General features: G+C 47.1%; 1 protein-coding gene and 1 pseudogene across 2 annotated transcripts; both read left to right on the top strand.

Moving 5' to 3' along the window:
• The first annotated feature begins 3,400 nt into the window (after positions 1-3,400).
• On the top strand, positions 3,401-6,963 carry LOC150050520 (WAP four-disulfide core domain protein 12-like; annotated as a pseudogene). The gene is made up of 4 exons (XR_016538693.1): positions 3,401-3,656; positions 5,997-6,261; positions 6,312-6,420; positions 6,885-6,963. The product of XR_016538693.1 is annotated as a WAP four-disulfide core domain protein 12-like (transcript).
• A 6,085-nt stretch (positions 6,964-13,048) lies between these two features.
• Positions 13,049-20,857, top strand: Wfdc5 (WAP four-disulfide core domain 5). The gene is made up of 6 exons (XM_090352717.1): positions 13,049-13,136; positions 16,965-17,105; positions 17,190-17,354; positions 19,169-19,254; positions 20,493-20,568; positions 20,688-20,857. Exons 1-6 carry the CDS (start codon positions 13,049-13,051, stop codon positions 20,855-20,857), a joined length of 726 nt encoding a protein of 241 aa, XP_090208843.1.
• The last annotated feature ends 1,837 nt before the right edge of the window (positions 20,858-22,694 follow it).

Genomic DNA, 22,694 nt, shown 5'->3' with positions numbered 1-22,694 from the left:
CATGCTAGGCAAGCACTCTACCACTAGGCCAAACTCCCAGCCCTGTTTATTACTTTTGAAGATGACATTCTCATGATCTCATTATCTCTCTCTCTCTCTCTCTCTCTCTCTCTCTCTCTCTCTCTCTCTCTCTCTCTCTCTCTCTCTCTCTCTCTCAAGAGCTCTACCTCTGCATGACATCTGCAGTCATCTCCTGTACACATCAGGGTCAAATTTTCAGTGCTTAGATCTAATAAAGGGGCAAATACATTCTCCTAGGATAATGTAGCTGGTTTTACTATGGTTTTTTCTGGTACTGGTACTGGCAGTCTTTCTACTTGCTGATCTAGGATTAGATTTGGAACTCTGGGCCGGAGATGAGGCAGAGCATATTCAGTTTTAGAGAGCTTTAGGTCTCTAGATGTATATCCTAATTGCTCTAGGATTCTAGGAAAAAGAATTTTTCTCTGTGGCTCAGCTGAGCCACCACAAAGTAGGGCTTGAGCCCCTCTTTCTCTAAGGATAAAATGTTTTTCACCTTGAGTGCCCTCACTGGATAACTCTATGCATCCATCTTCTATAAGGGCCACAATGGTAGCAGAAAGCTGGGAAAAAAATATCCTTGCAATTTTCCTGTGGTGGTCAGCACACTTTTTTTGCTAGTCCTGGGCCTTGAACTCAGGGCCTGAGCATTGTCTTCGGGCTTTCTCAAGGCTAGAGCTCTACCACTTGAGCCACAGCACCACTTCTGGTTTTTTCCTGCATATGTGGTAGCAAGGAATCAAACCCTGGTCTTTGTGCATGCTAGGCAAGCATGCTACCACTAGGCCAAACTCCCAGCCCAGCACACATTTTGAAAAGCTTTGTAACCCGTAGCCTGCTCTGAATTGCTGTGTAATCTTTTAACGATTCATAGTCACTAGGATTAATATTTTAGGTACACAGTGAGTGCTGTCACAGATGTTAAGTGGGTACATTACTTTTCTGAGTGTTCCTAGTGAAACTGTACGCTGTGTACCTGGCCGGAAGCTCAACTCCAGAGATGCCAACAAATGAAGCCTGGCTGCTTGCTCCGATATTCTTATTAAAGAGAGGATTGCTAATAATCAGAGAAAGGAGACTAACATACCACTTGGGTACCTGAGCTAAATGAGCTTCAATAGAAGAAGATGGGGGCAGGAAGTGTGCCGAATTAAGCGGTTCCTAAGCAAAGTGTGATCTGATTGGTCTTGACCTTGGTTCTGGTTGTGGAAAGTGTTGGAGGATTTCATCGCTGTTGACATTTCTTAGGGAAAACCATCGAGACCCCACAAGTCAGTTCCCAGGATCTGGTCCCTATGCCAGGATACAGCCTCCTTGGTAGAGGTAACTGTTCTCTTTATTTTGTCGGGGGGAGTGGATGCATATTCTGCAAGGCTCATTGTTGCTTAGGACATTGTTGGCCCCTTATTGTAGAGATAGTATTGATTGATGGCTGTCATTCCCGGGATCCAGGGTGACTTCAGGAAAGAGAGACTATAGACTAAAGAAGACAGATGTAGAAAGGAGGCAGGGATACCAAGCTTTTCTCCTGCATTTCGTTCATTTCTAGTCCTCAATGGGGAGTCCGTAAAGAATTTTCTAAGCAACTATTATGAAATCTAATGTCCTTCTTCATTTGGTGAAAGTGATTTTGAAAGAAAAGTCCAGCTGGGTGCTGGTGGCTCAGACCTTTAATTCTAGCTACTCAGGAGGCTAAGGATCTGAGGATCATGGTTCAAAGTAAGCTGGGCAGGAAAGTCCGTGCGACTCTTATCTCCAGTTAACCACCAGAAAACCGGAAGTAGTAGAGCACTAGCCTTGAGCAAAAGAGCTCAGGGACAGCACCCAGAAAGAAAAGTCCCCAAGCCCTTTCCCAAGCTTCCGTCCTATCACTTACTCTGGAAACATGTTACTAGAGGAACTATTCTTTCTCCTCCCTATTCTTACACTAAGATGTGTATAGCAATAGGTCTCTGACTAATGGGACTGCCAAATGAAACGCATCCCACAGTATCAGTTCGGCTATCAAATCACAGTGGCTGTGAATAGTAACACAGTTACACTTGCCTGATCTACTTCTGAGGGGGTAAAAGACACACCCTCCCAGATGCATGACTCCCTGCCTCCTTCCTGACATTGGGCATTCTTCCCAGTCCTGAGGCATATCCATATCCTTGGAAAACTTAGTAAATGCTCCTGCACGATGGACCCATCTGCTATCCGCTAGCAGCTGGCAGCCAGTATGAGGTTTCTGGAGGTTTTTTTGTTTTGTTTTGTTTTTTGTTTCTTAATGAAATTACCTTCTCTTCTTACTGAAAATGAGAAAGAATTCATCCTTACTCTGAGGACACAAACAATTCCCTTGAATGCTTTAGTTGAAGTAATCATGATTAAGAACCGCACACTCTTAAATCTTGTTATGGATAACTAGCTGGAGGAAGGAGTGGATCTTTTCATTTTCTTCTTTTCTTTTTCTTGGTACTTTCACTTGAAAATGCTAAAAACAGAAGGGTTAGAGTTACGTAAGTCAGGCAGAGAGGACATGGCCTTCTGGCCAATGCCATCCCTCCTTTTGCTCCCTCCTAGTTTTTCCCTTGGATCCCACCCACACGTTGTCTAATTCATTTTCAACACAGTGTCCAGTGAGTGCCATCGCTGCATTTGTTCACTTTTGTCCTCCCATTTCTGTGCCTCCTGTGACCGTCCCAAAGACATACACACAGAACAAAAAGAAAAGAAATTAAAAAAAAAAACAGCAAAAATGAAAAAAAATGAGTAAGCATTATTCTATAGGATCAGATGTACATAGGCATTGTGCCTTTGTGATCCTCTCCTAAGAGTGTCCTTGTCATCCAAAAACCACAGATAATGTGTGATGGTCCCTGAGCTAACAAGAGAGATGATGTGGACCCTCCAAGACAGATTCTGATCCCTAGAATGATTTATATTAACAAGGCCAAGAAACTCTTCAGTCTTGACTCTCCAGATTCTTCCAAGACAATTGTAGCTTTTCTTTCTCATAGTCACATATCGCTTGTGTCCAGAACCCAGCACACTGAACTGTCAGAAAGAGACAAGGAAATCCAGCAAGCTCTAAGGCACATGAAGGTGGAGACTTCACCAACCAGCCGCACTTCCGGCTAGCACAACACTCAGGTTTTAAACCTTCCACTCTAGCCCTCTCCCCATCAGCTCGCAAGCCTCACCCCTAACCCTTAGGCTCCACCCCCTCACCTCTCAGGTCTGCTGTTCCAGCCCACCAGGCGGACCCTGGGGGCAGGCAGGGGTAGGAAGTAGAGACCCTGAGCAGCCATAGAGAAGCCTGTCTGCTACTACAACCACCAAATCACTCAACGAACAAGCTCCTGCTGTACATAAATCACGCCCTTGTGATTTTAAATGCAAAACACTCTGAAGAGATCCCCATCTTCTACAGAAAGTCCGCATGAATTCAGGAAGACACAAACAGCATTAGGAGAGAAAAGATACATTCTACTGCAAATATTTAGAACATAGAAAGAGGTCTCAATAGCCAGATCATATCGGATGAGGGAAAGAAAGACTCCAAAATGCGTCAAAAGAAAAAAGAAAAAGAGGAAGAAAGCAAGTAACAGGAAAAGGAAATTGACTTCTATGCAAACTTCTTTCCTGAAAAGGTAACAGGGGACTAAGTGTGGTGGCATATGCCTGGGTCTCAGCTACGCTGAAGTCTGCAGGTAGGAGAGTCTCGATCTGAGGGTAGTCTTGGGCAGAAATGGTAAATCATACCTGGAAAACAACCCAAGGAGAAGAAAAGCTAGGGGTGTGGTTTAAGGGGTGGCATCCTGCCCTCAACCCACACAGAGGACATTTGGCTAAGGAAAATGAGCTAGTCACATCACAGAAAGACAAATACTGTGTTGTCTATTTACAGGAAGCATCTAAAGCAGTCCATCTTAGAAGCAAAAGATAGGATAATAGTTGTCAAGGGCAGACGGGAGGAAAAATTGGGGAGTGCAACCCACTGGATTTCTTGTCATATTAGAACAAAAACAGTTTTGTGGAAAATATCATCATATCAGCCAAATACTGTTTTTTTAAGACATGTTTGTAATCTGTCATGTGATGTAGGTAACCTAGCTAAATTTCTGACCTAAGCTTATTTGTCTTTGAGAAAAGGATGGCTGAAAGCCAAAAGCACTCAGGTGGGCTAGCCAATGCCGGTCGGGTGTAGGACAGTTGTCTGGGCTGACCATATTTTAGGGGCTGAAGTTCCCGTTCCTCCCTCCATGTCATCACTGATGAGAGTTGGGATGAGACCAGGCTGAGATCAGAAGTAGAAAACACACGGGCGAAGAGTGTGGCCTAGTGGTAGAGTGCTTGCCTAGCATTCATGAAGCCATGGGTTCGATTTCTCGGTACCACATATACAGAAAAAACTGAAAGTGGTGCTGTGGCTCAAGTGGTAGAATGCTAGCTTTGAGAATGCTCAAGGACAATGTCTAGGTCTTGAGTTCAAATCCTAGGACTGGCAAAAAAATAAGAAACACAAAACTGGCATGGTAGCTTATACCTGTATTCCACACCTTCAAAGGCTGAGGCAGGAAAATCACAAGTTTGAAGTTAACCTGAGCTACATAGTAAGACCCTGAAAATAAAAAGGAAGAAAGGGAAAGGAAGAGAGAAAAAAAGAGGAAGAAGGGAAGAAGGAAGGAAGGAAGAGAGGGAAGGAGGAAGGGGGGAAAGAAGGGAGGGAAAGAGAAAGATAGGAAGAAAAAAGAAGGGAGGAAAGAGAGATCAAAAGGAAAAAGAGGAAGAAAGGAAAGAAGGAGAGGAGAGGAGGTAGGAGGAGGGAAGGAGAGAAGGAAGAAGGAAAGCTTGGTTCTTGCCGTATATATTTTGAAAATTCATAGTGAAAAGTAGGATTTACTCAATGGCTTCCCAGACTCCGGATCTAGTAGTGAAATTGCCTGCGACCAAGGCCATGCTATCGAGACCAGAACTAAAGACCCTCCCTCACCCCTCACAGTTCATCTCACAGCTCTTCTTGCCATCTTAGATTTATCTTCTAGGAGGTTCTGGGTGTATCTCACCAAGTTTTCCAAAGGGAAGGACTCTTTGCTCTTTAGTATCCATTGCAAGAGAGGCCTTCCAAACTTCAGCCTTAGCGACACAGACAGAGATACAGACAGAGACAAAGACAGACAGACAGACAGACAGACAGACACACACACACACACACACACACACACACACACACACACACACACACACACCATGCTCATGACCTACGTTCCCAAAGAAACCCCCAAATCCAGAAATCTTGATGGTGGATGGTGAAAAGTGGTGAGGGCCATTGTGCAGGTTTTTCTTCCAGGAAATAAAAAACAACCCCTATGAAGGACTTACTAATGCGCATGTCATGTCTGAGGAAACTGAGGCTTGGAAGGTGACACCACTTGCAGTCTCACTTGGTAACAGATGCAAAGTGTACAAAGTGGTGTGCTTGTGTCCAGGCTACATGAGCTGGCAGGGTTCAGAGCACCTGGTCCAGGAGCTTAAGGGTGAGTGTGGATAAACCTGAGGTCCTGGGGGGGTCAGGTAAGGTTGAGCACTGTCGTTTAGGTTCTTCCCTGGGCTGAGCAGAGCCAAGGGCAACACAGAAAGGAGTGGGGGCTTCCTCAGGATGGAGTGATCATAGAGAAGGCTTCGTGGAGAATTTACTCAGGAAGGAAGAAGTCTGGTCCAGTCACTGCCAGGATTGTGCCCTGAGGGACTCGTGCTCTTGCCGAGCCTCTTTCTCTTCTACTGGCTAGGGTGGCCACAACAACCTTCTGCTCCTTTATGACAAGAGTCTGCTTTAGGATGTCTGCTTCTATTCTAGTGACGGCATCTGGGGTGGAGGGAGGACCCCCAACCCGCCCCCCTCAGACCGATGGGCAGTTCCTGCTGGAGCTGGAGCAGGGCAGGCCTTCCTGTCCTTAGTGAATCATCACCCAGCCCGTGTCTACATCCAGCAGGAAAATAGAAAGCCAGACTCAGCCTCAGCTGCCAGCCACACACACGAGTGCCTTCCTGACTACAAGACAGCATGGGGGCAAGCAGCTTCATGGGCTTTATGGCAGTCCTCCTTTCATGACTCTGGTGGTCAGGGAAGGCGTCAAAGGTTATGGTAAGTGGACCTGGTGGGCCGAGTACAGTTGGGTTGCAGGGTCTCTGAGAGCTGTGGGGGGCACTGGGCAGGATGGAAGCTCTCAGCTCACCCAGTCCTGCTTCCTCCAGGTACTGACAAACCAGGAGTTTGTCCAGCTGACAATACACTGTGCTTGTAGGAAAATCTACCCCAGTGTCACAAAGACAGACACCATGCTGGATACCTGAAGTGTCGTCACTTCCACTGTGGCTTTATCTGTGTAAAGCCTGTGAGGACACTGGATGAAGGTAAGGACCATGCTGTCACCTCCCCTGACCCCTCCACTACCCCCTTGCCCTGGGAAATCCCCAGGGAGCACTTCTTATTCCCAGAAGTGTGAAGAAGATGGCAAAGGATTGGCCATGTATGTGTTAGAGATCCCCCGATCTGGAGTCTCCATGGTACCAGGAGGAAACAAGAAAGACAAGGTGTGGAGAACACCCCAAAGCAGCATGGGAGCCCCTCTTGCTCTCCCTCCTCATCCCCATCCTTCCAGGGTCCTCAGAGGCCACCCTGGAGTCACTGTCCCGGAGGATCATGGGATTGTAATAAGGAAGAAGAAATGGATATCTCGAGAAAGACCCAGTCCTGAAGAAAAGGGAAAAAAAGCCTCCCACCCTCCCTGCCCCCAGAAGCTTCCATGCCCCCACCCTCAGGCGTGGAGACCATATAAAAGAGGCCCCAAAGAGTTGTCTTGCCAGTTGTCTACCAGGTGTGAGCACAGCATGAAGCCACAGACGCCAGAAACAAGTCCTCACCAGAGGCCAAAGCTGCTGGCACCGAGATCCTATGAGGAATAAATGTTTATGAGCCACATCCATGGAAATGTGTCACAGCAATTTCCTCTTCAACATTATGAAAATGGATTAAATATGCCATGTCTACCAATAAACATTGAGAGACGTCTGGAAATTTTCTGGAAAAAACATAATATGTTAAATGAAATTTTAAAATGTCTTGGCTGAAATTGTCCATTATTTAATTGTCCTTTCTTAAAGATACACTTTTCTTCTAACAGGAAGCCTCGATTAAGTAAAAATAACCCTTCTGGACGGCACATTTTATGCCTAAAACAAAACTGAAATAAAAACTCTTTGGATTTTTGCAACCACTAATTAAATAATGGATTCAGAAAGGATGCTTCTAAATATTTATAAATACGCACTTATCATCATACCTTATTTATTTATTGGTTGGTTGGTTGGTTGGTTGGTCATGGGGCTTGAACTCAGGGCCTGGACGCTGTTCCTGAGCTTTTGCACCGAAGGCTAGCACTCTACCACTTTGAGCCACAGCACCACTTCTGGTTTGCTGGTGGTTAATTGGAAATAATAATCTCACACACTTTGCTGTCCTGGCTGGTTTTGAACCGTGATCCTCAGATCTCAGACTCTTGAGTAGCTAGGATTATAGACGTAAGCCACCATCACCTGGCTCATGGCAAATGTTCCTACGTAGGAAAAAGGTTTACAAATGGGAGAACAGGGGCAGGCTTTCATTCCTTCCAAGGTGATGCCCTAAAACACACAACATTCATTGCACATAGAAGGCTCTTGTGAAGTCGTTTGCTCTTCCAATTCATTAACTCCTTCCTTCCTTCCTTCCTTCCTTCCTTCCTTCCTTCCTTCCTCCCTCCCTCTCACCCTCCCTCCTTCCCTCCCTCCTTCTCTCTCTCCCTCACCCCCTCTTTTTTGTTGTTGTTAGTGGTGATGGTGGTCATGGGGCATGAACTCAGGGTCTGGGTCCTGTCCCTGTGCTTTTTTTGCTCAAGGCTAGGGCTCTACCACTTTGAGCCACATTGCTATTTTTCTGGTGGTTACTAGAAGTCTCACGGAGACTTTTCTGCCTGGGCTGGCTTTGTCCTCAGACCTCAGCCACCTGAGTAGCTCAGATTACAGGCATAAGCCACCAGTACCTGGCCAATTTATTAATTTTCTAGAGAGAACATTTGTCTACAGAAATTGGAAAGACTGAGAAGCTGAAAGGTATGACAAGGAAAAGATGTGAGGCTCTCAACTACTTATCTGTTTTGTTCAACAAGTAAATTATATAAAGGAAGAAGAGAAGTAGAAGAGAGAGGAGGATGGAAGGAGAAGTAAAGGAGGAAGAAGGAGCTGAGAGAACAGAAAGGATTGGAAGGATTATTCTACATTCCAGGAAACTGCAAGGACATCACATCCATGCAGTGTTTGCAACAAGTGTAGATTTTGATTTAAACAAATTGATAGTCATTTTCCAGACAATAAGAGAAACAGAAATCAAATAGTGTTGCTGTGTGTGTAACCATATCTGTATTCTCTGCTACTGGGGATGCTGAGGAAGAGTAATTGGAGTTTAAGGCCAGATTAGGTCCAGGTTAGCAAGACTCTGTCTTCAAAAATAAAAACAAAAGGAGTGAATGCATAGCTGAAGTACTGGAATGCATATCCCTAGGTTCAAGTTTCAGTAGCATGTGGAGGGAGGGCAAATACAATACTAAATGATGCTAAGACATGAATACTAATTTGGTTGTATAAGAAGAATGGCACTGTGATTGTGCGAGAAAATGTCCTTATATCTTTCTGTGCCATGGTTTCACTACGTAGCCCAGGTTAGCCTCAAACTCACTATACAGCCCAGGCAAACCTTGAACTTGTGAGCCTACTGCTCCAGTCCTCCTGATGGGATTACTGATATGTCCCACCAGATTAGTCTAAAAATGTCCAATTTATTAAAGATTCACATTGAAGTATTTAAGAATAAAATAGAAGATGTACATGTATTTAAAAATTCTTCAGTAAAAAAAAGAAAAGAAATCCTAGCTACTCAGGAGGCTGAGATCTGAGGATCAAGGTTCAAAGCCAGCCTGGGCACAAAAGGACCTGAGAATCTTATCTCCAATTAACCTCTAGAAAACAGGAAATGGGGCTTAGCTCAAGGGTAAAGCCGTAGCCTTGAGCTAAAGAGCTCAGGGACACTGCCTAAGCCGAGTTAAAGCCCCATGACCCACAAAAAAAAAAAAAAAAGAGTAGGGCTATCCATGAAAAGATGACACTGTAAGATGAGTATTATTGATTCAGGATGAGTAGGTAGTGTTTTACAAAAGTAGTTACCATTCTTCTGTGCATTTAAAAACATTTGTGATGTTATTTTTGCCACAATGAATGTATTTTGGGAACTGTATTTTTTGCAAGTGATCATCAGGTTAATTTTGGAAAAAATGAGATTGGGACCTGAAATATTGAAAATGAGCATTAGCAGATAGGAATGGATACCACAAGTCATAAAACATGATGTGAAGCAATATCACCACTACAATAGCAAGATTTGTACAAGAATAAACAGCCCAAGGACAGAAAAAAGAAACCCCAAAATAGACCCTATGACATATGAGGCATGAATTTTTTATGAAGTTCTCAGTTCCAATCAATGGTAAAAGTTTGAATTATTCACTAAAAGCTGATGGAATAATTGGTTAACAACACAGGGAAAAAGTGCTTTCTTTTTGTTTATTTATATTTTGGTTTGTTTGTTTGCTTTTTTCCCAGTCCTGAGGGCTTGAATTCAGGGTCTTGGTGCTATCTCTGAGCTTTTGTGGTCAAAGCTAGTACTCTACCACTTGAGCCATAGCTCCAGTTTTGGATTTCTGCTGGTAATTGGAGATAAGCATCTCATGGACTTTTCTGCCCAAACTGGCTTTGAACTACTATCCTCAGATCTCAGCCTCCCGTAGCTAGGATCACAGATGTAAGACACTGGCACCCAGCAGGAAGGATATTTTTTTGTCTTATGTACTGTTACAGCATGCACAGTGATAAATTTCCAGATGTTTTCAAATGTTCTCAAAGAGAGAAGGGGGCTGCTGGGAATGTGGCTTCACGCAGAGTGGTTACCTAGCATGCATGAAGCCCTGGCTTCAATTCCTCAGTACTACATAAACAAAAAAAGCTGGAAGTGGCACTATGGCTCAAGTGGTAGAGCACTAGTTGAACAAAAGAAGCTCAGGGACAATGCCCAGGCCCTGAGTTCAAGCCCCAGGACTGGCAGAGACAGGAGGGGGGTGTGAGGGGTTGGGGGTGGGGAAATGTAACAAATATTTATTAGACCATGAGTCATAATGCTTTTAGAATAAAAATTTAAGTGAAAAATCTAATTTAACTATCTTAACATTTTCAAAGTCTACACAAAGCTAAAGGAGAAAGAAAAAAGGAATAATTTAGAAGAGAAAATCAAAATAAGCATTTGTCAAACTCCTCTTATTTAGTGCCCAGAACTATGCTGAAAAATAAATACTAGCATCTCTATCTCTGTTTTATAAAATAATTAATCGAGGTTTAGAAAAGTGAAACAATTAGAATTTGCTAGTACTAAGATTCAAAATCACGCTGATTTGTTAAACACTTTTTTTTTGCCATCTCTCATGTATAGTAAACTAAAAATATCCTTAATATACAAGCAGCTCTTACAACTCAAAAATAATGACACAAAAAATGAACAAAATGCTATTTATAGTATCACTGAATCCCCAAAGTAATATCAGACCAGAGAAGATAAAAATCTTTTTGAGAGCTTAAAAGTCCATGTGAAAGATTTGGGTCAAACTCAAGGAAGAACTAATTTCCTGCCTGGCTGTTGTGGAGTTCAAAAGGTGAAGGAGACAAGCCCTAGAATGTCACCTTTTTTTCCTCGGAGTCATTTAATTATTTTCCTGCTTTCAACGCCCAGGAACTAGAGAAGCAATAGGGGAAGGCCCAGCCTAGGCCCAAGAATTAGGTGTATCCTTGAGTTCAGGCCCAAGAATTAGGTGTATCCTTGGGTTCGTGCCACCTCATCTGTGGCTCCATTTCAGGATCTTTCCAACAGGAGAACTGAGAGGAAGGACTTGGTCTCCTCAATGGCCCTTGCCATGACAGACCTCCACAGCCCCCTCCCACCAAATGTAGGAGCGAGCCCACACCACAGGTGTGAAACCCAGGGTGGTGTCCCTGACTCAGATGGCATTCTTGCTTAGAATCGTCAGCAGTCAGGAGAGGAGTGCCACTGGCATTTTTATCTGCTCCAGCCCTCAAAGAAGTCAAACCGAAATCACGCTCTGCCCATCCCAGGCAGAGGGCATGATTTTCTCAAAGGTCGCAGTGTTTCTCTTCCATCCACAGGGGCCCAAGAGAAGCAGCCGGGGTTGGACTCACACTTCCCATGCCAAGCTGAGCCAGTTTCTCTGGCAGGAAGCTTTAACCCCGACCCTAATGCGGCCTTTCCTTTCCTCCTAGATACCCAGAATGCTGTACAGTCCTCCTTGCTGTTTCAAGCTGCCTTTGAACCCCTGCTGGTGCTTTATGAAAGCCAGGGGAAAAAGGCCTGACTCACGACACTAAATACTCTCGATTAATCCAAACTTGAAAACACAGGTCTAGGGACTCTGAATTGGTGTTGTGAAGAAAGCAGAAAAGTTGGGGCTTAACTTGGAAGCAAGGCTGATTCATTTACAAAACAATAAAAACAGTCTATTGAATATTGAGAAAGAGCAGAAAGTATATGATCAAAGAAGATAAATAAAAAAATAATTAGATATTTAGAAAACTGTCCATGAAACAAGAGTCCAACAACCTCTTATTAAAGATCTTCAACCTCTGGGCACAATTCTAACCCCTGGCACATTCTAGAAATTCCAGATAGCTACAGTCAATGCAGCTACCTCCTGTGTGTGTGTGTGTGTCCCGGGGCTTGAATTCAGGAGCCTGGGCACTGCCCTTGAGGTTTTGTGCCTAAGGCTAGTGCTCTACCACTTAAGCCACAGCTCCACTTCCAGATTTTTTTTTTTTTGGTGGGTCATGGGTCTTGAACTGGGCCTGGGTGCTGTCCCTGAGCTCTTCACCTCAAGGCTACCATGTTACCCTTAAGCCAAGCCTCACTTCCCGTTTTCTAGAGGTTAAACGGAGCTAAGAGCCTCAGTCCTTCTGTGCCCAGGCTGGCTTTGAACCTTGATCCTCAGATCTCAGCCTCCTGAGTAGCTAGGATTATAGGCGTGAGCTAACTCGCCCAGCTTTTTCTTTCCCCTTTTTTTTTCTTTTGCCAGTCCTGGGCCTTGAACTCAGGTCCTGGGCACTGTCCTTGGGCTTTCTCAAGGCTAGGGCTCTACCACTTGAGCCACAGCACCATTTCCAGCTTTTTTTTTTCTATGTATGTGGTACTGAGGAATTGAACCTGGGTCTTCATGCATGCTAGGCAAGCACTCTACCACTAGGCCAAACTCCTGGCCGATTTTTTTTTTTTTTTTGTGGCACTCTATCAAAGAGCTACATCCCCTGCCATAAAACATAATTGTTTTGTTGTTGTTGTTGTTGTTGTTGTTGTTGTGTGTGTTTGTATTGTTTTGCCAGTCAGTCCTGGAGCTTGAAGTCAGGGCCTAGGCACTGTCCTTGGGCACTTTTTGCCAGCTATCCAACCACTTGAGCCACAGCACCACTTTCGTCTTTTTCTGTGTATGTGGTTTCGGGGCATCAAACCCAGGGCTTCAAGCATGCTAGGCAAGCTCTCTACCACTAGGCCAAACTCCCGGCCCCAGTCTAAAATTTTTAAGCAAAAAGAAAGAAAAGACAGATGAGGAACACTTAGGTCCAAAGAACAAAAAGACTTGCCCAATATCAGAGCCCAGTCACTAAGACAGGCAAAACTGGATCCGAGGCCCAAGCACGAAAGACCTGCCTCCAGTTGTTGCATACATACTCCACAGAGGCTCTTGGGCAGGGGGTGGGGTCATGACAAAGGAGACAGGTGTCCTTAGCTACACCCCTGCTCCTCCTCCCCTGACTCAACCCCTGTAGTCTCTCTGGGGCTACTGGTATGCATTTGGGGGCCTCTGGGCCCTGATCTTAATAGGTGTCTTGGTAGAGAAACATGAGGATCCAGAGCTGCTTCTTTCTAATGGTTCTCCTGGCTTTAGGGAGCCAATGGCCTGCGGTAGCAGGCTGGAAGAAGAAAGGAGGTGAGTGTCATAGCTCCAGGGACCAGGTGGTTTGCTGTGTGTGTGTGTGTGTGTGTGTGTGTGTGTGTGTGTGTGTGTGTGTGTGCTTGGTGCTTTATTTGTATTTGTGGAATTTTTTGGCTTGTCCATATGCTTGTGTCTCTTGGTAAAAATCTTTCTGCCAGTATTTCCATGCTTGCCTGTGCCTGAGTGTGTTTAGGGGCATATACATGCCTGCCTCTGTGTACATGTGTGTTTCTGTGCCTGTCTGTGTGACCCTCTACACATACACCCACATCCATAGGTGTCTGTACATGTTGTCTCTGTGCCCCTGAGTGTCCACTCTGTGTCCTATGTCCCCCTCTGTGGTCCTGTAGCACTCACCATGGGGTGTGAGTCTTCTCTGGTTCTCTCTGGCCAGAGCCATATCCATAGAAGGGACTTGGAACTGAGTCGGAAATGTGGCTCTTGGAATCTAGCATCTGTTAAAAGGAATCTCTGACATTGCCTCTCTTCTCCCACCCTGAAATGCTGCCCCCACTCCATCCCCTGACAAGACTCGGGCTGACCTGTTGGCATCAAGGGAGGTGTGAATGCTTGAGTGGCTAGGTGGCTCCTGATCTCCGTGGAGCTGCCCTTTCCATCCTCCGCTGGGGCTGGAATGCTCTGACCTACATCCACCTGTGCAGCCTGTCCCTGCCCAAGGAGGAGTGGGCAGTTATGAGAGCCAGTCCCCTTTCTCCACAAGGCCCCACGGAGCAGTTCTGTGTCTTCTCTGCCCCTTGAAGCTTACACTACGCCTTCCTCAGAGGCACAGGTCTCTGCCTGGTGCATGAGCTGGTATGAGAAGAAGGATGCTCAGAGCATCCAGGCTGGTGCAAGAACTATGTTGACAGGTTCCAAGTCAAGTCTTGTGGCTGTGATTCACCCAGCAGCACCACACATAGTCTCTCTGTCATGGGGTGAGTCAGCACTGTTTTGTTCCCATTTTTTCAGAGGAGGAAATCACTCACCCAAGGCTAGAGACTGACTCTGAGTTAGTATCAAAGGTGGCAGCTGAGTATATATCTTTGCAATCAGAAAAACTCACCTCACTAACTTCCTCTCTGGGAAATGGGGTCCATGTTTCCCTTTGGGAATGATAAGAAGTACTCTGAGGAGTAAGGGCAGCACAAGTGAATGATACAGAAAAGCAACCACAGGAGGCCATGCCTCCATGCCTTGCTCGGCTGTTTTGATGCCTGCAGGAGCCGGGGCCTGCTCAGGACCTCTCTGCCGAGTGTGGCTCTTAGGATTCACTGGAATCCACTGTGCCCTGATATCTTTACCACAAGGCAACGGCCTGGCCCTCAGCCAACAGCAGCATAAGGTGGCAGGCCCGAGGGGAGGAAGTCTGAGTCTGTTGTGTGTGGAATGTCAGGCACCACTGTTTGTAAGACCCCGTCCTCCTTGTCTCTTACTCAAATGTTGGGCGCTTCTGATGCAAAGAGCTTAGTAAACAGCAAGTGCCTAATAAGATGTTTTCTATGGTGATATAATATTGGGGATAAACTTGTATGTGTAGCTCTGTGTACGTACAACAGTGATGCATTTGGTACTGTCTACCCACATTTGCATGTAATACATGCATGTCTAGGCGTGTATGTGGACGTGTGTGTAAGTATGCATATATAACATTTGTATATTTGATTGTGTGTGTCCCACTTTTAATGTATGGATGGTACTGCTTGTATATGAGTGAAGATATGTGTGCATATATTCACATGCATGTTCACACACACATATATATTCACATATACATATATAAAACTGTCTTGTGTGCAAGCTGCTCTTCTTGTAGAAATAAAAGGTTGGCTGTCAACAATGTCATAGGTCAGCTGACCATGAACTGTGCGGGTGGATCTAAGGGTGTTGTGGGTTTGATTGTTGATGGGTCTACCTCTGCATAGATGATTGTCTCTTTAAACTCTCTGGGTGTGGTGCTCACTCCCTGAGTCTACACATTCATGGCATACATGGTTAAATCGCCATTGATGTGTGTGCCCGTGCTGTGCCCAGAGTGCCCGTCAGGGAACATGGAATGTGGATATGGAGGGCGGATGAGCAGAACTGGTGTGACTACCCAAACCCCTTCTCAGCCCTCTGTCTGCTGTAGGCTATTATATCCCTCTCCACCCTGTGGCTAGTAGCTCTTCCAACTTGAACTCTCAGCCCCTCTAACAGCCCCTCTCCCTATCAGCCCCTCTCCCTCCCTCTACACGCTCCCCTGCCTCTGTCCCTGACCTACCCTGTATCACACAAGCAGCTCCCACTCACCTGGCTTTGAGCTCAGGTGGCTCTGTTTGACCCATTCTTTGAGGCCTGAGCTGGAGTTCAGGACTAAAACCTACACTGCAGACAGTCTGTCAAGGCTCCCCTAGACCCGCTTTAAGAAGGGATCATCAGGGCCGGGAGTTTGGCCTAGTGGTTAAAGTGCTTGCCTAGCATGCACAAAGACCTGGGTTTGATTCCTTGGAACCACATATATACAAAAAAGCCGGAAGTGGTGCTGAGGTCTAGCCTTGAGAAAGTCCAAGAACAGTGCTCAGGCCCTGAGCTCAAGCCCAGGACTGGCAAAAAAAGAAAAAAAAAAAAAAAGAAGGGCTCATCAGAGTAGGGCTCCCTCCCGGGGTAAAGCACCCTTTTATCCAGCAGGGGGCAGCAGATCAACTTAACCAAACTGTGGCTGACACTGAGCACCCACTATGCAAGCAAGGGATCACCTACTATGTGTACAGCCAGCACCCAGACAGGGGCAGCAGGGGACTCAGGGCAGTGTCTCAACCTGAATCCAGTGCCACAGGAGGCTCCTGAACAGCTAGACTGAAGCAGAGCCCACAGACCAGGCTCGTCCCTAAAGCCCCAGAGCAATCAGAACTGGAGGTCATGGCGGTCAGAGGGAACCAGGCCTGGGAGTTCTAGCCCCAGGACTGTGTACGGCTGGGCTGGTCACTCCCCCTCCAGTCCTGGAGTTCTCCCTTCAAGTGGAGGGAGATACTGGCTGCCAGCTTCATGTGAGAAGCCTGGAAACAGCCCCAAATCACAGCAGGAAGAGCAGCTAGGTACAAGACAGAACATTCTGCAGCTGTAGACTATTAATAGAGGGGACACATACATCCAAAGCGATGCCACATGCAACAGTGACAGTGTGCCAAGGCAGATGTGGCCACATCTGGTGACGCTGCACCAGGCTGGCAGGTACCACCCCTGTAACAGTGAGTCTCCCTTCAAAATCGTTTCTTTCCAGTGGCACTGAGTCACTAATGCACCCAGTGCCAAGCTGGAATCCATGGTAAGCCGAGGAGAGAGGGGTGACGGGTCTCAGCTCTGGCCAATGAGGGGTGCAGACAGCTATAGTCACATACTTGGAGAGGCAGATCATTTGGGACCTATAGTTCATGTGGGAGCAGGAATAGATGAGTGTCTGCAGAAGTGATATTCCCTGAAGACAAATGGATGGACTGGGTACATGAGATACAGGGCACCGCATGAGGGAAAGGGATGCATCCAAAACAAAGGCCCTGCTGATTAGGTGGAGGGACAGGATTGTCATCCGTGGGCATTGTGGGAGTGGTCTGTGGGCTGGGGGAGCAGATCAGGGGCCTGTGAGCAAGAATGGTATGGGGTAAGCCCAGGAGATTGGCAGGGAGCATTTCAGGCACGACTGCATGCCCCACAGAGATGTTGATCCCTTCATTTTTTTCCCCCTGCCCATTGATGCCATCTGAATCTCTTCTCAGAGGACAGGCAGAGATGAGGGGATGGAGACTGAGCTGTTTCCAGCTACCCAAATATGGGTTCTTTTTACAGAGAAATTGGGAGGCTGTCCGCCAGACGATGGGCCCTGTACACTGTCAGTACCAGACCAGTGCACGAGTGACAGCCAGTGTCCCTCCACGTACAAATGCTGCTACCGAACTTGTTTTCGCCAGTGTGTTCCTAGGGTCTCAGGTAAGTGCCTCTCCCACCTGGCTGACCATTCAAGCTCCAGAGCCAGTGGGGATAAGCAGGGCTCACCCAGGCTTCTTGTTGCAGTAAAGCGGGGCAACTGCCCCCGGGACCAACTACTCTGCCTCAGCCCCACGCAGCACTTGTGTAACCAGGACTCCAACTGCTCACGCAGTAAACGCTGCTGCCCCACTGCCTGTGGCCGAGACTGCAGAGATCCCACCAGAGGTATGGCTCCTGGGGCATCCAGGGGTGGGGCCTCCTTTCCAACCCCAGCTCTGACATTTCTTTCAGTTCAACAAGTTCAGCAGGTTATTTCCCCAGAGCCAAGACCTCCATGGCTTGAGCTGGGGAATCAGAAACTGGGGTGTAAGAGGTCCTTTTGGGGGGAGGGAAAAGGAAATGAGGACCCTCTCTCTCTCCGTGTGTGTGTGTGTGTGTGTGTGTGTGTGTGTGTGTGTGTGTGTGTGTGTAGTGCCAGTCTGGGGCTTAAACTCAGGCCCTGGCACTGGCCTTTAACTTTTTTCTTTCTTTCTTTCCTTTTTTTTTTTTTTTGTGGGTCATAGGGCTTGAACTCTGGGCCTGGGTGCTGTCCCTGAGCTCTTCAGCTCAAAGTTATTGCCCTGCCCTTGGAGCCACAGCCCCACTTCTGGTTTTCTAGTGGTTAATTGGAGATAAGAGTCTCTCATTCTTTAGAACCCAGCTGGCTTTGAAGTGTGATCCTCAGATCTCAGTCTCCTGAGTAGCTAGACTTGTAAGCTTGAGCCTCCGTACCCGGCTGGTATTTAACTCTTTTGCTCAAGGCTGGTACTCTACCACTTGAGCCACAGCTCCATTTCTGTCCTTTTGGTGTTCAATTGGCAATAAGAATCTCATGGACTTTCCTGCCTTTGCTAACTTTTTTTTTTTTTTTTTTGCCAGTCCTGGGCTTAAGCTCAGGGCCTGAGCACTGTCCTTGAATTTTTCTCAAGGCTAGGGCTCTACCACTTGAGTCTCAGCACCACTACCAGCTTTTTCTAAGTATATGGTACCAAGGAATCGAACCTGGGTCTTTGCGCATGCTAGGCAAGCACTCTACCACTAGGCCAAACTCCCGGCCTAGCCTTTGAACTGTGATCCTCAGAGCCTCCTTGGTAGGTAGGGTACAAGCATGAGCACTGGCACATGGCCCTTGATCCTCTTTATGTACTACAGCCTGGGACAGCTCTGAGCTTCAGTGAGCCCTTTTGAAGGACACAGGGAGCCCTGCCTTGGTAGCCACCAGAGCTGGGCTGATGGGGCCTGGGTGGGGGATTAACTTTTCCTTTTTTATCTCTCTCTCCTCAGGCTAATTTTGGTTTAAGATCCATGGCTCCACATCCCAGTTCAGGGTCCTAACAGGAAGAGATGACAGAAGAACCCCACTCTGCCAGGAGTAGTACCAACCTTCTGATAAGTGACTTGCTGTCACTTCCTAGAAACTCTTGTTTCTCCTCCTGGGAGTCAAGGTTTATCACGGGACCTCAGAGGAACTTGCCATTACCAACCTAGCACCCCAAAACCCCCACCACACTGAGCTACTCACCCTGACCAACACCCATGTTTACAGCTTTTTATGTATCTGTTCCTTTCCCTAAAATGTCCAACTCAGGCAATCTACCCTCTAAAAATGCATGTCCAGCCGGTACCAGTGGCTCGTGCATGTAATCCTAGCTATTGTAGATGCTGAGACCTGAGGATCATGGTTCAAAGCCAGCCTGGGAAAGGAAAGTCTGTGAGTCTCTTATCTCCAATAAACTACCAAACAATCCAAAAGATGGAGGTGTGCCCTTTTCTTTTTTCAGCCTTGAACAAACAAACAAAAAAGAATAAATACATAATACATAAGCACATAAATAAAATAAAAGGCTCAGAGACAGCACCCAGGCTCTGAATTCAAGCCTCAGGAGTAGTATAGAAAAAAAAAAGTATATCCAGCAGAATTTTCCACAACTCAGTTCATTCACAATTTCAGCTGCACCTGTAAAATAGCATGCTGTTTTCCATGGCACCTGTAATGCTGTTCACCTCACATTTCCCTTTTGTAGGTAGTGAAATCCATTTCAAAAGAAAATCTGACCTCACTACTATGGAAGCAATAAGCAAGATCACTGGCTGGCCGCACAGAAAGAATGTAATTGGGAAAACAAATTCGATGAGAATGGCTCCGTTCCACTCAATTAATTCATGTCAGATTAAATAATATTACTAAACTCTAGCTAGATAAGGGCCCCTTGCCAAGATGGAGCCTACAGCCCATTCCTTGTCTCTGCTTTAATAAATGGGAGATTAGCAAAGGAAAAGGAGTTGTCTGAGCTTTAAACTGAGAACCTCTGGTTGCCACAAGCAGGAACAAAGAGAGAGTCAATCTCACTCCAGGAGTTGATGTTGTATCACGTTACATCCAAGTGCTCGCTAAGATCCTTGGGGACTGTTCTACATTAGAAGACACGGTGCTCCAGCAGCTGGGATGGCATGGCTAGAGTGGGTCTCTCCCAGTGCAGGACTATATTTCACTGGCTTCAATTCCCCCAGGCTCCCGCCTGTAGCCAGGGTCTAAGGAGAGAAGGGGTAATCCCAACTGAAGTCCTACACCCATCTGGCCTTCCGGTTGGGAGGCAGAAAGAATTCCATTTCCTGGCTGCTGCAGTCCCCTTCACAAGACTCAAAGCAACCAGTGCAGCATCTTGGATACAAGGTGATGCCTGAGAGAGGAGATGGAGAACAGAGAGCACTTTGTGGGAGTCACTGAGCTTCTGTGTCCTTGGCTCTGTCTCTGGATCCTTCTGAGTCTCTGATTCCCCACCCAGAACCTCCAGGAGCTAACACTAAGATTGTGGAGCACTGTGTGTTCTTCGCCTGGAGTCGCCTCCTCCCCCCACATTCCCCCCTCTCCATGGCTTCCCCACCCCCATAGATTTGGGATTTGCTTAGGAACCTGCTTTGGCTGATGGGATGTGGGTAGAAATGACAGCGTGCAGGTTCAAGACAAGGAATTGATTTATCATGGTAAGGAGCCTCATGCCAATATCGATCATTCATCTATAGCAATACACATTTTAATGCTTCCACTTTAAAATATCACTTCATTCAACCACCCCCTAGCACTGAGGAAGGTAGGGAAATTGCTATTTTGATTTGACAGTGGAGAAGCTCTGAAAAGTATTGAATTGGCCAAGAGAGGAGAGGGGAGAGGCAATAAAGAGATGAGTGAGGCAGAGAGACAGAGACAGAGAGTGAGAGAGAGAATTTCAAACAACATATAAGTAGCTCACATTTTATCTGTGACACAGCCGTGGCATAGGAGATTCCCCACCCAGTCATGTGACAGAGAAACAAGGAACTGTGCATCCTAACCTTGTCACTTCTTAGGTGTCAGCTTGTCCGAGAATAGCTTTCTACAGATGTGTGCGCAGCCTGAATGAGATGCGGCCTGTACTTGGACCAAGTAAGTTCTCAACATGCTGGTTGTTTAGAGCAAGACCTGTCCGTCAGAGTCTAGTCTTCAGCAAACAGCCCTCGCTCCAGTGAATGCCTGAGGACCAGAGATGCTTGCCCCCTGCCCAGCTCTCCTGGAAGATGGGACTCAGGACCTCACGGGCAGGTGGGGCACTGACTCTCAGAGCACAAAGATGAGCTCAGGCTGTACAACCCACCTGGCTCCAGCTGCACTGCTCAGGCACAGCCTGGGAGCCCCCTGGGATCTGAAGCCACCTTCTCCAGCTCTTTCACCCTGATTCTCACCGGCTGGGTCTCCCCTGTAAAAATCCGGAGCACAGAGCCTTGGCCCTGGCCAAGTCTGTGTCAGGAAATGACTGAGCTCAGTCTCCTGTCACTGTGGCAAGCACTCCATGAAGCAAAATACTGATGCTGTCATTCCTGGGACAGAGATGGAGACTTCTGTCCAGAGGGGTCTCCACCCTCCTAAGTGGCTCATCCATCTGGACCCCTGGTTTGTGGACATGGCTGGGCTGTTGGACTCAGTCTCCAGACAACACCCCCAGCTCTCACCCGAGTCAGGAATAGAAGCCACCGCCTCCGGCCGCCCCACGGCCTCCCTCCCTCTGCTGGCAGCGATCGATGCGGCCTCAGCCGCGGGGGACGGAGGAACAAGGAAGGAGGGGGCCGCAGAGAGACGCAGCGGGCCGCAGGGATGAGAGGAGGCCTGCACTGGGCTAGCGGCTGACTCTCCTCCTCTGCTTTTTGGAGACAGGCAAGCAGGGAACACAGAAGCCTCAAAGGGGGCCCGACCAAGTCTGAAGTCTCCTTCGGGGAGAGGCGTGGTGCTGGTAAGGTAAGGGACAGAGAGAGTGGGTGGCAGGGACTGCCATGGGTTCTGGGGTTCAGGTACCCCCTGATGGGTCTGCTGGCACATCTGTAAAATGGGACTAATGAACCTCCCTGTGAATGCATGGGTAGAGGAGTCACAAAAGGACAGTTGTGGGGTGGGTGGCTTAGAAAAGTACCAAATAGGGACAGAAGGTGCTCCAAGTCAGTGAGCCAAGGTTCTACTTAAGTGGGTCGTGAACCAGCTAGGAGATTTTGAGCACGTCATCAACCTTTCTTACTGGTAGCCAGTTTCTTGTCAAGTAGTGTTTGTTCAACTAATTCCTCTGCTTCCTAAAGCAGGAAAGTAAGTTCTAGGCAGATAAAAAGGATTTGCCAGGGATCAGGATTCCTATGGATGATGGGAATGGCTTGGAAACTTTTGAATCCTGAGGGCAAATCCAGGTGGAAGAGGCCAGCGTGGAGGTGCATGCATCCCACTCGTGGTGACAGTGCACTGATTCTGCCCAGGACTAGCCTGCCGCGAACATACTGCAGCACTGCACCCTCAGCCTCTGATGGCAAGAATGGTGCTTTCCGGTTTGCAGATCGGAGAGTGAGTACAGAGCAGGCAGTGGACCCATTCAAAGGGCAAGAGCTGGACTTGTCAGAATTTGAACTCACATTTGACCAAAGGGAAGCCCGAAGGATTAATATTCCCTTATTTAAGGGACTATGAACACACACTGAGCTTCTATTGTGCTCCTGGGGCTCTGTACCCCATCATGGTAACAGTTTATCCACAGTTCATCCAAGCTAAAGCCTAGAACAGAGGCTGCACAAGAGAACAAAGCTGACCTGAGGTTGCACAAGAGATGGAGCTAAGAGCAGAATCAGATTCCAACCCATCGATTACACACCCAGGCTTTAGTGAAAGGCAGCCAGGCTTGCATGCCAGGTGTGTGCTGGACCCTGGCCCGCCGTGGATGAGTTGATAGAGGTCAGCAGTCGAGACATCAGGCCTTGGCTGCAGCAGTGGATGTCAGGGTGCTCTTTCTGTGGAGTGACCAAGCGTTTCCTGACTCTCCACCAGAGCCAAGCACTTTCCATGACCCCCAGTCCACCTTGGGGAGGGATGCTACTGCCTGCATTGTGCAGCACTCAGAGACCTAGAGAAAAAAATGCCTTATTCATGGCTTAGTTGCATCATAGGTGTAGTTAAGCCCAGGTTTGCTTGAGTCCAAAAGGCAGTGAGTGGCACTGGTGGGTTATTCAATGAATTCTTTATGTTAGCCAGGTCTAAAAAGG

The sequence above is a fragment of the Megascapheus bottae genome, chromosome 18 (genome assembly GCF_031878675.1).
Source record: "Megascapheus bottae isolate mThoBot1 chromosome 18, mThoBot2.hap1, whole genome shotgun sequence".
NCBI lineage: Eukaryota > Metazoa > Chordata > Mammalia > Rodentia > Geomyidae > Megascapheus > Megascapheus bottae.
This window is presented reverse-complemented; position numbering and strand designations above follow the sequence as displayed.